General features: G+C 31.6%; 1 protein-coding gene across 3 annotated transcripts in view; it reads left to right on the plus strand.

Moving 5' to 3' along the window:
* Window positions 1–12,844, plus strand: part of LOC110110868 (2-dehydro-3-deoxyphosphooctonate aldolase) — a 31,310-nt gene extending 18,466 nt beyond the window's left edge. The window contains exons 6-14 of one of the 3 annotated variants that reach the window (XM_020842511.2): window positions 4,078–4,137; window positions 4,269–4,343; window positions 9,381–9,465; window positions 10,047–10,105; window positions 10,269–10,313; window positions 10,934–11,032; window positions 11,501–11,548; window positions 12,353–12,400; window positions 12,513–12,844. In XM_020842511.2, the coding sequence (XP_020698170.1) occupies window positions 4,078–4,137; window positions 4,269–4,343; window positions 9,381–9,465; window positions 10,047–10,105; window positions 10,269–10,313; window positions 10,934–11,032; window positions 11,501–11,548; window positions 12,353–12,400; window positions 12,513–12,569 (576 nt within the window). In that variant the 3' untranslated portion in view covers window positions 12,570–12,844. The remainder of the gene's footprint in view (window positions 1–4,077; window positions 4,138–4,268; window positions 4,344–9,380; window positions 9,466–10,046; window positions 10,106–10,268; window positions 10,314–10,933; window positions 11,033–11,500; window positions 11,549–12,352; window positions 12,401–12,512) is intronic. The other 2 variants (XM_028696448.1, XM_020842513.2) reach the window with 2 other exon arrangements.
* Window positions 12,845–14,926: the final 2,082 nt, after the last annotated feature.

Here is a 14,926-nt window from a genome sequence, read left to right on the forward strand (position 1 = left end):
CCTCGATTTGTAATTTTCGGAATCCAGGAAAAACAACCCAAAAACGGTGGAAAAATACGAAATTTCTTGGATGAAAACACTCACAAACACTTCAATAACTTGAATATCAAAAGACTTACAAGTTTCCACGGATACAATGCTCTCAATTCGAGAAGAGAAGCTTTCTCCCAAGCCCTAAAGAAGAAGAAAGCTAAAATAGCCACCAAAACAAGATTCCTCTCCAACCAACCCTAACTCTGCTTTAACCCTCACATGAAACCCCCAAAATACCCTAATTACCCCTAGGGCAAACAAAACAAACTCCCACTTACATTTGGTGGGCCCACCCGCCTCCTCCTTCTTCTTCGGCCGAATGCCCAGGCGGGCGATTTCTCCGCCTGTAACAGGCGAGAACCGGCCCCTTGTGGGCCGGTGTGGATGCAGGATGGACCGGTCGGTCCGGTCCATCACAATGCCTATGCTAGACTGATAACTATTATTAGATGTAAACAATATCAACGGGATAGTATAGTCTGAATAATGAGCCTTATAAAGAATCTCCTGCCTGCCTCATATCTAAAAAAATAGGAACCAAAAAATTTATCATTATAGAAAATAACACAAAAATCAGAAACTCGTTGTTCATATTTTTTACCAGATATGATCTGATCAATCAACTTTGAATATTCTATATCAGATTTCTGAGTTTCCTGAATCTTTTCTTCGAAAGAAGGTTGGATGATTATTGATGCGGACATCCGATCATAAAGATTTTTAAAGGAGGAGATGACGATCAACGACCGAGATCATTCTACCTTATCTTAATTTGTTATTTGTAATTTTTATTTTTTATTATGAATTTTCTGTTTTTACTCTTACTTAAAGAGGATCGTCCTATGTAAGCCCTAAGGGCATATGTGTCTTGTTTTAGTTTCTTAGGCCTATATATAGAGGCCATTGCTTGTGTAATGTAATGATGAATTATTAATAAAATTTTGTTTACACTTGTGTTCATTGGAGAGAATTTGGGTGAGATTCCTATGGGAGTGAATTGGAGTTTCCACCAGCCGCATGATGGGTCCGGGCTTGTGGCGTGAAGTCCCTTGGAGAAGGGCAATGTATTACACGTCAGCTGCAGGATGTTTCCGGGCTCACGGTTGTATCTTTCTTTCAATAAATCCTTCTCTCCTCCTTCCTCGACCGCCAGCCAAAATCCCCCACTTGCCACCGGCCGATTCTCCCACAAACCCCTCCAAAGCCACAAGCCTCTTCCAATCTATCCATATCAACCGCCGGTCATAAACCACTCCACCACCACTTCCTAGTCGGCCACCCCATCTCCTCTCATCCTCCTAGCCTGCCAGCCACCCCCATCCCTTTTTCCTCTTAATGATGATTTTAATCATCATTAATACATACCAAAATTAGCCTACCTAATTTGGGGTAAGAATTAAATATATTTGAAATTCAAATTTGAATTTAAATACTTTTCTAAAATTAACTAAGCTAAATTAGAAAAGTTCCTAAATTTAAGTCTAATTTGATTTTAAATTAGATTTGATTTAATTACCCTTTTCCTAATTTAGAATCATGATTTAGGAAGTTTTAAATTCCCTCAATTTTTCTCTCTCCATTAATTACACCCATTATATCCTTTCTTAACCGGTCCTCCTTCGCACTTCTCATTAGATCCCAAATTAAATCCCCATTAGTTATTTCCTTATTTAGCCTCTTGTTATTTGGAAAGAATTTGAATTCAAATTCAAAATAATTTGAATTCCAAAAGCTTTCTAATTAAATCAATTCTCATTTAGGAAACCCCTCAAATCTCTCAAATTTGAAATTAATTTCATATTTAATTACCCCATCACATTTAATGCTATGGTCTACATACATTGCATGTGGACATTTCTCCTCCCTTCCCATATGGTCTGCCTCATCTCTCCCATATTTTAATTACTTCCTTCCTTATCAAGGAATTTAATTATGGGAATAATTAATCACCTATTTATCCTTCCCTCTATCTTATTTGAATTTCAAATTCAAATCCCTTAGTTAAGGAAAATCTGAAATTGAATTTCAGATATTTAATTTTTTTTACCCTCCCTTCGTTCTACATCAATTATCTAATACACTATATCAAATTACCAATTAGTAGAGGAAATCACCTCTAACTATAATCTCTTCATATCTCGTATCAAGTACTCATCAAAAGTGAGCTGCATATATGATAATCTAGAAGACTTACTGCTCAGAGTATCTGCCACAACATTAGTCTTACCAGACTTATACTGAATAGTCAGATTATAATCCTTGATCAACTCAAGCCACCTCCTTCGCCTCAGATTCAGATCCTTCTGAGTGAATATTTATTTCAGACTCTAATGATCAGTGAACATCTCATACCTGACACCGTATAAATAATGCCGCAAAATCTTCAAATCAAATACAACAACAATCAACTCTAGATCATGCGTTAGATAGTTTCTTTCATGCGCCTTCAGCTTTCTTGAAGCATAAGCTATTACTCGACCATGCTACATCAAAACACACCCCAATCGTCTCAGTTAAGCATCACTGAATACCTAAAATACTTCTGTACCAGAGTGAAGAGCCAAAATTGGAGCAGAAGTTAAACAATCATTCAATCTCCGAAAGCTAGCCTTGCACTCCAATGCCCAGACAAAAGTTACTGACTTCTGAGTCAGTCTCGTCAGAGGTGCAGAAATCTGAGAAAACCCCTTTCACAAACTTCCTGTAATATCCAGTCATACCCAAGAAACTGCGTATTTCGAATATAATAGTAGGCATCAGCCAATTAATGACTGTATGAACTTTTTGAGGATCGACAGAGAGATGCCATCACCACTCACCACGTGTCCCAAAAAAGAAATACTCCTTAACCAGAACTCACATTTGAAGAATTTGACATATAAGTGATGCTGCTTCAAAGTCTCCAATACAATCCTCAGATGTCTGGCATGATCTTTCTCAGACGCAGAATATATCAAAATATCATATATGAAAATAATCACAAATTTATCCACATAATCTCTAAATACTTTGTTCATCAAATCCATAAAGACAACTGCTGTATTAGTCAACCCAAATAGTATGATCAAAAACTCGTAGTGTACGCACATAGTTGCTATTGTTTGAGGATATTATAGGATGTGTAGCCAGTTGCTACCAATTTCCCTGCTTTCTTTTCACGTTTCTAACATTATTCAAATAATTTTGATATGGTGATTTATTTCAAATAATTTATTTACAACTATTATCGTTTACATTGTTTTCAGATTAATATAGGGAGAAATGATTCAATATTCTTCAAGATATTGTATAATGAACAATTTCTTATATGATAAGTGGATATTATAAAGGCTTAAATTTATAATTAGTATAATCACAATAGGCTGGCAAAGTTATATTCATAGAAATGGTGTGCTATAAAAAAATTATTAATATATAAGTTACGAATGCCAAAAAAAGGATTGTTAAAATAGATGCATGATAAGATTAGGAATAATAAATTAAAGGATGATCATATGAGAGTAAAGGTTGGAGTGAAGTTTATTGAATATAATGTAACTGAAAATGTGAAAGAATCCATGACCCAGTGGTTGGAGGAAAAGGTTGTTTCTTCAAAGTCATGTGTTCAAGTTATATACTTCGTGATTTATCGCTTGTCATTCTAAAAAAAAAAGTTATTAAATAGACTTTAGCTTGTTTGGACATTTGCAATGAAGAATAGAAAATGCATTTGCTAGGTGAGTTAATAAATTATTTCCAGAGGACAAGGAAAATGGATAAACTTAAAATTTCTTCAGTAAGATGAGTTGATAAAATTAGCATCGGAGGATTATGATGGAAAATGGGTAGATCTCAAAATGACTTGCGATGAATATATTTAACATATTAGATAACACTCAGTAGCAATGAATAAAAAATGAGGGTTCATAACATAATCCCAAAATAGTTGGAAAAAGTCTAATGATGATGATTGTTCAAAATATTTCAGAATTCTATTTACCTTCAAATCATGCTTTTAGTCCTTGCAATCACTCTTCATTTCCAAACCATTTCACTTTCATTTAGTGTGAAGCTGTTGGGCGTGTTGCTGATATTATTCAAATTCCAGCTTTCCTTTGCCGCCAGGTACATTGATCTCTTTGGCATTTTGTTGCTGGATTGCCAATTAACTTCTATATTTCATGCTAATCTGCCTTTGAATTCCTATTCTCCGGTGTGAAAGGATCTATTTACTGTTGAGATTTTCTATTTCACAGACTGACCTCTTAGTTGCTGCTGCAAGGACGGGCAAAATCATTAACATCAAGAAAGGACAATTTTGCGCTTCATCTGTATGTGAAAACCTTTGAAACTTAATGTTCTAAATTTTTTTTGACATGTATATTGTTTTTTTGTGCTATTCTGTGTTGCATTCAATTGAGGTACTGGTATTTAGTATTCATAATTAAAAGCATGAAAATCCATATGACAGATATAATTTTATAGAAATTATATTCCAGTTGCTGGCAATTGGTATTTTGTGATTACGGTACTAAGAAAATCCATATGATAGAAACATTATTGAAATTAATATTTATAAATTAATTAAAGTTAAAAAATTATTTTTTAAATCTAGTCATTGTGATTAGCTTCATGTGATGTAAATAGAGAATAATAAATTTATATTTAATTAAATTTAAAAATAGATTCTTTTTTTTTTAATTTATCAGTTGTTATTGGCTTGATTTGATGTGAATGCAAACCAATTTTCATACATTTGAATTTGATGATAAAATATTATTTAGTTATTTTCTTAACTTTACAGGAATACATTTATCTCACATTTACATCCAAATTAGTCATTTATAATTTTAACAATATTTAACATCTTAATATTCAATGATATATATATATATATATATATATATATATATAATTTTCTTTAATGTTTATAAAAGTTTATCAACATGCAATTCTACCAACTTACATTTAATTAGCTTGCATCTTTGATACATCACGAAAAATCGCTTTGATCGAGCACAATTTAAATTAAATGTGAACAAATTTAAAGATTGAGGGTATTTAAATTTATAGAAAATATTTTTTTTGTATGAATTCTATTTAATTTTTAAGTAGAAATTTACAATATTACATCATTATTTTGTCATTTAAATGTTATTTTTTTATAATTTTAATATTTATTACACCATCCGGTTCAACTCTTGTTTTAATCTTGGTTGAACCATTAAAACTTAAATATCTTATTGTGGTTCTATATTCGACCCAGTTTATAGGACCTTGCTCTTCTGGATTGCAGTCTAGCTAGTTTCATATGATTTCATAAACTTAGGTTGTTATGAGGTTGATCAGAACATGTTCGAGTAGAACTTTGGGATGAATGGTGTTGAGTTGGGTTTGGAGTTAATCTATGTTTGATAAGATATATTTGTTAGTTTTCTAGGTTAAATATTATAACAAAAAATTCATGATGCACTCTAAGACCTTTCTTAGCCACTTTCTCGAAGCATCCATGTGGAACCAGTTTCAATGCTGTAGATCAATTTAGACTCATCATCATCCCAATATTTCTTACTTTAAACACTTTAGTGGGATAAAGGCTTGATGATGTTGTTGTTGTAAACATTTTAGATGTAAAAAACCCTATTAAATGAGATGTACTACTTTGATACAAACTCTTTACTATGATCAATTGTTCTATCAAAATTTAGTCCATGTATTAGCTTATAAATTTAATATAAATTATTGTTAATTTATATTATATATTTAGATATAATTTACATCTATAGATTATATACTAAATTCACATTATAAATTTGCATCTATAAATTATTCATGTTCGATAATTTATCATTAAAAAAAAAATAATTTTTTTAATAATATACAAATAAATAAATAAGATGTAAATTATAATGTGAATTTAGATGCACAGGATTGCACGAATTATAGAGGTATTAAGTTAATGTGTCATACTTTAAAATTATGGGAGCGAGTTATAGAGCATAGGTTGCGGCGTAATACTAATGTTTCTCAAAATCAATTTGGATTCATGCCGGGTAGGTCGACTATGGAAGCCATACATTTATTAAGAGGTTTGATGGAGAAATATAGAGAAAATAAGGAGGATCTACATATGATATTTACTGATTTAGAAAAAGCATATGATAAAGTTCCAAGATTTGGAGTAGCTCTAGTAGAAGATAAGATTAGAGAGAGTTGCCTTAGATGGTTTGGTCACATAAAACGGCGGCCTTCCGATGACCCGGTTAGGAGAGTAGAGGTATTAGATTTGACTTGTGTTAAGAAAGGTAGGGGTAGACCTAAAAAGACTTGGTTAGAAAATATTAGGAATGACCTTTCTTTATTAGATTTAAACGAGAATTTGGCTTTTAATAGGACACAATGGAGAAAAAGGATTCATGTAGCTGACCCCATGTAGTGGGATAAAGGCTTGATGTTGTTGTTGTTGTTGTATACAAATAAATAAATAAATAAAATTGATAATAAATTAAATACTATTAAATAAAAAATAAATATTTTTTATATTAAAAAAATAATTAAAAATCTGTTAAAAAATATGTAATATATGTGTTATGAATTCAAAGACGTCAACTTAATTATTTAGTGCCACATTACTTGAGAATTTTATCTTATTTTCATTTTTATAGTTCTTTTAGTTTGCATTTGTTAAAAAAATCACATGGGGGTAGTGGGACTATATGTGAAAATGCTTAATTGGTGTAATTTTAATAAATGATTATTATGAGAATTTAATGATCATTAAAAAATTAAAATATTTGAATTTAAAATAATTTATAAGGTTTAATATTTCTTTAATATTTTATATAAAATTTATTAATATAAATTTATTTAATTGTTTAAATAGGACAACAATTGAACTAGTCGGTTCAAAGAAATCGAGAACTGTTCAATGATTCTCCAGTTAAACTGGTAGTTCTGATCAGTTCCAATTTAATGTAGAGTCGGTTTTTAAGATAGACTATACTAGCCATATGACCAGTGTTCAACTGGACGAACCAATCGATCTGAAAATTAGAGATAAGGTTAGTAGAAATCGTTAATAGGTTAGAAGGAGGGAATCGTCACTAGCCACTTAATGGATATCAACAACGTGACTAAGAAGATGACTACTTTCAAGTTAGTTTTTAAACTATTGTGAATCCTTACTGACAACTCAATAACTATTTCACTAGCTGCTGCTAACTTTTCTTATTGCAAATTTTTGCCTTATTTTTATCTTACTCCAACTTGACACCAACCTAATTCGGATTTGTTTAGAGGCCCCCAACTACCCAAGCCAAAGGGAAGTGGAAGGGAATTTTAGTTTGGCATAAGAAGATTAAATATTAGGGGTATCACAATGGGTTAACTGGTTGGGATTACTATGACTTGAAGTTGACTCGACTTGAACCTAATTGACTCGAATCCTGCCCGTTTAATAAATGAGTTAAAAGAGTAAACATGATTCTAAGTTGTCGTCAACTTAATTGACCTGAACCCGACCTGATAAACCATATAATTAGAATTTTTTGTTAGTCATGAAGAACACTACTATTATATCCCAGTAATTTTCTTAACTGCAACAAAGGGCTTGCTTTTGTTAATCTAAAAAATTCATGAAACTTCAAATAAAACAGTATATGGAAATGAAACAATCCATCCAAAAATAGCAACTATGTAATAGTGAATTGCTATGGCTTTATTGTGGCGGAATTTGTCATGTCTTGTTTTTGTGCTTTCATGGATGATTGGAGATGCCTGTGAGGTCGGAGAGGTGAGTAATGACATCGAGTGAGGCACTGATGTAGATTTAATTGCTTTGCGACGGGTGAGATATGGAAAATGGCGAGAATGCGAATTCTGGAGTGCTTTTATAGGGTACTTTTGAATGAAGAGCTGTGACTAAATAATGAATTTTAGTGCATTATTATGGATCCGTCGGGCCAGAATTGGGTTTTTGGGTGAACCCAAACTCAACCCGTTAATTTAACATGTTGGAATTCTAGATCTGAACCCAATGCAAAAACTAATTGGTTCAACCCGAGCTTAGATTTTTCGAGTTGGGTTCGTGTTGGGTTGTAATGTTGAGTCATTTATTGACACCTCTTCTAAATGTCTCTCATCTCATTTCCTTTTATAAATATTAGGCTTACCTCTAAGCTCTTTTCAAGTATTTTCACATCAACTCAGGGAAGCCTTGTCAGAATGGTACCAATCTAACCACTTATGAGGAAATCCACCTTGCAAAGAGAAGGTGAAGGGGATACTCTAAACTCCATTATAATCTCTTGCATCTATCTTTTAAATGAAGCGTAGTTATTTACATGGAGGTTAATCCTTAAGCTAAGTGATAAAATTGTTCCAATAATAATTTTACTAGTGTCCAAAGACTTGGTAAAATCAAGACCGATTCAAGATAAAAGAGGACATTCTCTTATCTTTATAACTTTAAATTTTTTTAATAGCACATAAAATCCTAGTAGATCATGTAAATAGGATTTAATCATCATCCTATCATGCCTTGGCTCTTCATGCCCTATCCGGTGATGTGTTTTGTGGTAAGCTTGTTGCAATAGTCATTGATAATCTTCATTAGTGGTTTGAATGTTTTAACTTGATCTTCTCATTCTTTTCTTTGAGTTTGAATGCATAACAACCTCCAATTCTTTTTTTCATGATGCGGCTGATCTTTGCATTTTATTGGGATTTTGAACTTCATTTTCATCTCCTGAAAAGTTCTTCTCCAAGCATTCTGGAAAGTTCATGGGTCCTTCTGGAAGGCTCTTATGCAAGGTTGTGGAAGGCTCTTAGGCCTTTTGGAATGTTTCATAACTTCTACATGTTGTAGAAGCTTCTCACAAAAAATTAGCTTGCACTTTGGATGGTTATTTTTGATGGGCCTGATTAGGTTGTGAATACGAAGTTGCACATATGCCGTTGGCCCGTTAGTGACTAAAGATCCCTGCTTGTACGCTAAGATTCCTAAAAGAAGCTCATGTTGGGCCAAATAGAGTATATGGGATTGTGGGCACTCCGCAATTTTCCTGCCTATCAACTCTCCCCATATCAGCTTTTGGGAGTTTAGTTGGAAGCCAAAGTTTAAGCACCTTTCTCGCATTTTACCCTTTCACTAGATGCTCCCCCTCAAAAGGTTTGAGAGGACTTACAGATTTCTTGATTTCATTTTGTTCACATTCTATTTGCTTAGTGAATAATGAATATACTGAGAATATTTATTTCTTCTACTTAACTAATTTTTAACTAGCTTTGCTGAGACTCTTAAATGAGTCCATATAGCTAATGTAATCTTAAGAATTTTGTGAACATGTTCCCTGCAATGTTACTGGCAGGTAATGGTGAATTCTGCAGAAAAAATTAGACTTGCTGGCAACCAGAATGTGATGGTTTGTGAACGTGGAACTATGTTTGGCTACAGTAAGTTTATATATATTTTATGCATGTCGTAGATATGCCACTCAATATAGTAAGATATATTTTGGAAAAATTGAGAATTATTATTAGATAGTTATGTTTTTCAAAAAAAATAAAATAAAATAAAAAATCACCCCATTAAACTGTTTGAAGTTTCAAAATGACCTTCATATGGGTTGCTTTACTGATTTAGCTAGTATGATGAAGGTGCTATTTTATCTTGGGAGATTTACATACATACCACTCTATACTATTTTATTTACATATTTAACACCTAAAACTTTAATATTACATATATACCATCCATAGTTCATTTTTATATCATATATGAGTGGTAGAAATGAAATATATGAGTGATAGGAATGAAATATGAGTGACATATTTGATATTGAAATAATATAGGGTGGTATGTATGTAATATTAAAGTTTTAGGTGTTAGATATATAAATAGGATGTTATAAAGTGGTTGAGGTTGTCTTTTATGATTTTTGTGAAAACCAGTGTTGAGGTTGTCTTTTCTATTTCCATATCTCTATTTTTGAATCTAGTCCTTAATTTAATATCTTGCTCATTTTCATGTGTAGATGATTTAATTGTTGATCCACGTAATTTGGTGTGGATGAGAGAAGCCAATTGTCCAGTGGTAAGTATACTATGCAGAATGTGATGGATCATCTAACATCTTGTCCTTGATGGTCTACTGTCACTGGTTGCTTTCTTCCAAACATTTTCACTTTGGTAGGTTTCCAATGCTCCTGTCAAATTCTTAGCAAAAAAGCTTATTATTTAGCTTTACTTTGTCTCAGGTCGCTGATATTACTCACTCACTGCAACAACCTGCTGGAAAAAAGGTAGAAACTTTTAAAAACTTGATATCTTATTCCCTGGTAATTGTGTTATCTCTGAGGAGGTTTTATATGTTATAGCGTTTGTGTGAGTCTTATGAAGTAATACCATTTTTATCAAACGGCACCTTACCTTTATTTTTCAAGATGTCAACTTGTTGCAACTATTACTTGCACAGAATTCATCAGATTGACACTAGTAGGCCAGCTTGACAAACTGAAGTAAATTTGTAATTTTTCATATTTTCAGCGAGTTCAATCTAATTCTTGGTTAAATGTATTTCTAGTTCAAAACCTTACACATCTTCAATCAATAATATACGTTTTCAAATGTCTCTTAATCCTTTTTTTTCTGATGGAAATTCATTTTTATTGCGAATCAATTTGCAAATGCATTAATTAGATTTTTTTTTTCATGTCACGAAATTTGAGCTTGGCTCTATGCATCTCATATAACTAGATTTTTTGACACTTTTTATGTTCATTAATGCTGGTTGGAGCTATGGCGTCCTAATCTTCTATGCATTTGATGATTGTGTCAATTGGCTCAGAATGCTCTTTCGAGGAAGCTATTAACACTATGATGGACTTATTGGGTGAACTTTTTTATCCCATTTTGTTTTCAGCTTGAAGGTGGTGGTGTTGCTAGTGGTGGTTTGCGTGAACTAATACCTTGTATTGCTAGGACAGCTGTTGCAGTTGGTGTGGATGGGCTATTCATGGAGGTAAGAACACAGCTTCATAGTATGAATTTCTGTATTCTTCTCTATTTCTGGCTAAAGAAAAAGCTTGCTTGAGATTTTTTTTTTCCTGATCGCTTGAATCTTACCTTTAACCCTTAATAGAAAACACTACATAAATCTAAATTCAAAATGGCTACAATTGACCTAAGAGAATTGTTTTGAACATACTATATTAGCAGTTTTTGGAATGTAATCTTTATGGTTGGTTTAAAGCAATCACATGCTGGGTGCTTGTGGGCAGTCTTAACTACAACGCTCAGGAGTAATTACTTGTGTGGGGTGTAAATGAGTCAAGCTTGTTGTGTGTTTGTGTTCAGCTCATTCAAATTTTTATTTGTTTGAAATTGGCTTGGATTTCAAAATTTTACTGACATTCTTTACACCATTTATAATTTTCCAAAATCTGTGAAATGTTAAGTTAATTTCTGATGGTGTTTTTTACCTGCTCAGGTGCATGATGATCCACTGAATGCTCCTGTAGATGGTCCAACACAATGGGTGAGATTTTTTTTTTAAGAAGAGTAATGTTTCACTTAGGGGTGAAACCAGGAAGAGTTCAGGGTGGGCAATTGCCCATCCTTTTTTTTTTAGAAAAATAAATATTTTAACTATTTTCCTCACCTTCAATAAACACAATTTCTAAAATTTTAAGTTTTTTTTTTTTTGCTATTTCATATATAAGATTATGCATTTCATAATCACCCTACAAAAAGAGGCTGGTTACGCCCTTTCACTCACTAACAAAAAAAATTCTATAACTCTCCAATATAAATCTACAATTGCAATGGTGACATATCAGAGTGATGGTCATATATCCGCATCACATTTAAGCACAAGATCAATAAATCAAAGAGTAGATATATATTGGGAGTGAAACTTTATGTAACTTGAGTAGAATTTTCTTCATTCATAAATCCAAAGTTGATATGAAGTATTCGGATCTTCTTCAATTACCATAATAATTAGAGGGAAAATCTCAAGCATCCAATTCCCTTTCAATGGTTGAGATTGCTTTCTCAAAACCATTCTAGTTTGAGAAACATAACCAAAGTTGATAATGAGGATTCTACAACAACAACATGAAGTCTTTATCCCATTACTCGGGATCTGCTACATGAATTCTTTTTAAGAGTCAAATTCTCATTTAAATCTAATAAAAATGTCATTTTTAATATTTTTTAATCAAATCTTTTAGGAATGAAGGATTCTGATTAGTAATAAATCATTTTAATCATGAATTTATTTGGGGTTTAATATCTCGTTTATTTTCTGATTTCATATCAACCTACAATGTTTGCACAGCCTTTGCGCCACTTGGAGGAACTTTTGGAAGAGCTCATAGCAATAGCTGTAAGCAATAATCCTCCCCAATGCTATCTATGTTCAGTTCATAGTCATATTTCTTTGATATTTCTCTGATCTCTAATAATAAGTAAATTGTTTTTTTAATTCTGTTTTGAAGAGAGTAACTAAGGGGAAGAAGCCATTTGAAATTGATCTCAGACCTTTTCGTGATTAAATCATGAGAATCTGCTGCACAAGTGAGGTAAAAATTTCAGTTTCTGTTGTAATTCTTAACTGTAGCCGCCTGTTTTCGGTAAGTCACTTCCAGAATTATCTTGTTCGAGTTCTTCTTCTTTTTTATTATTATTTTTTTAAATTTTCTATTGAATTTGAACATGAATTGTAATTTGGGCTGCATTTGTGATTACTGTCTTATTTAAATTCATTCATTTTATCATCAGTCAAATTTGAGCTGAAAATGAATATGACCTGTAGCTAGGGTTGGAAGTTCATTTAGGATCTGTTTGGGATGGTTGTAGTGTTTTGTAAAATTGGGCATGAAATTGCTATTGGAAAAACTACTTAGTTGCTCTTGTTGCAAAAAATAGTTTTCCACTTTTTTTTTTGGAAAATAATGAAAAAAAGTATGAAAGCAGTAGCCAAGCAAAATTATGATTGTCGTGTAAAAATAAAGCAATGAAAAAGTTGTCTCAAATAAACCCTTAGGATTCGTTTCACTTTATACTTTTTTAAAGCAATTTTTTAAAGCAAAATTTTAAGTTCAGCAAAATTTGTATGAGAATTTTGTTTTAAAAAATTATAAGAAAGTTGTTCCAAATGAAGCCTTGGTTTTCTATCGAGTTCAAATTGAGTTTAGACATGACTCAACATTTTAAATTTAATTTAAACTTCTTTATTAGGTTTCTTATTTGGTTTGAGTTGAGCTTAAATAGTTATATATTTAATGTTAATTTTTTTAACATAAAATTTAATTATTAGACATAATTGAATTTATATATTTTAATTAAAATTGGAATAAGTTATCATGTATTATTTAAACTGTTTTGTGACATTTGATTATTAATAAGAGAAAGTTTAAATTTATGTCTAATTATTTATTTGATATCTTCATCATTATTATATCGTTATTAATGTTAATAATTTGTAATGATATAGAAGAAATAATATATAAATACAATATAAGCCATCAAATAAATAATTATGAATCAATAAATTAGTATTTTATTTAATTTTAATGAAATTATCTAGATAATAAATAAGTTTAATCAAGAACATAAATGAATAAATTAATCCAATAAATAGATTTACATGTTGAGTTATTATAATTTTAGTTTCAAAATTGTTCAATTGTATACGTAAATACATATAAAGTGTATTTTATGCAAAGTTGATTTAATCCTTATGAAAGTTGTACATTATGTAAGTTTTTTATGTAAAATATGAATATTTATGTATCTAATATGTATTTGATGTTAATTTTATATGCATGAGCGATAAAAAGTTCAGTGAAGGAGTTGATGCGAATTTAAAATTAGTATCTTTAACCCCTTCCTCTCCACTACGAACTTTTATTATGTCCTCTGATCGGACGTAGTTCTACGTTCGATCAGAGGATTGTTACTCGGTTTTTGCTCGGTATTTGATCGGTATTGCTAGGTATTGTTTGGTAATAACGAGGAATACCGCTCTGTGAAGATCAATACCAAGTAATACCGAGCAATACCGGGTTTTTTTAGAAAAAAACTCGGTATTTTTTGGGATTGCTCGGTATTACTCGGTATTTTGTCTTCACATAATGATATTTCTCGTTATTGTTGGTATTGCTCGGTATTTTCTTGGTATTTCTCATTTTGTGTCTGCGATCTTAGCTCTACGTATGTTCACCGGACCAAATAAAAGTTCCTCCACTACATCTTTCTCATTTCTCTCTCTCAACACCACATCCTTTATCACGACCCTATTCAACATAACCGATATTCTAATTGGTCATATCAAGTCATAGGTAAGGCACATCATTTTCTAAGACCTTTTATTGAAAATAATTTTTTTATATCATTTTATTTACAACAGAGCCATAAAAAATCATAAATATATAAAAATACAATTCATCCAAATTATACAGGCAACACATATCCATTCATATTAAAGTGTGTACGCAATACAATAATCATAGAATTTTCAATCTTTTCATCCAATACAAATATCCCATGATTACAAAATAATTTAGCTATATCATATAATTAAAGATACTTCTAAGAACAAAACTTCTAACTCGCTCCACTTGAGCCTTCCTATTTCCTAAAACACATAAACATACATAGTGAGCAAACACATAGTGTGTACGCAATACAATAATCATAGAATTTTCAATCTTTTCATCCAATACAAATATCCCATGATTACAAAATAATTTAGCTATATCATATAATTAAAGATACTTCTAAGAACAAAACTTCTAACTCGCTCCACTTGAGCCTTCCTATTTCCTAAAACACATAAACATACATAGTGAGCAAACACATAAACATATATAGCGAGCAAACAAATAATATATATATATATATATATATA

The sequence above is a fragment of the Dendrobium catenatum genome, unplaced genomic scaffold (genome assembly GCF_001605985.2).
Source record: "Dendrobium catenatum unplaced genomic scaffold, ASM160598v2 fragScaff_scaffold_743, whole genome shotgun sequence".
In the NCBI taxonomy this organism is placed as follows: Eukaryota; Viridiplantae; Streptophyta; class Magnoliopsida; order Asparagales; family Orchidaceae; genus Dendrobium; species Dendrobium catenatum.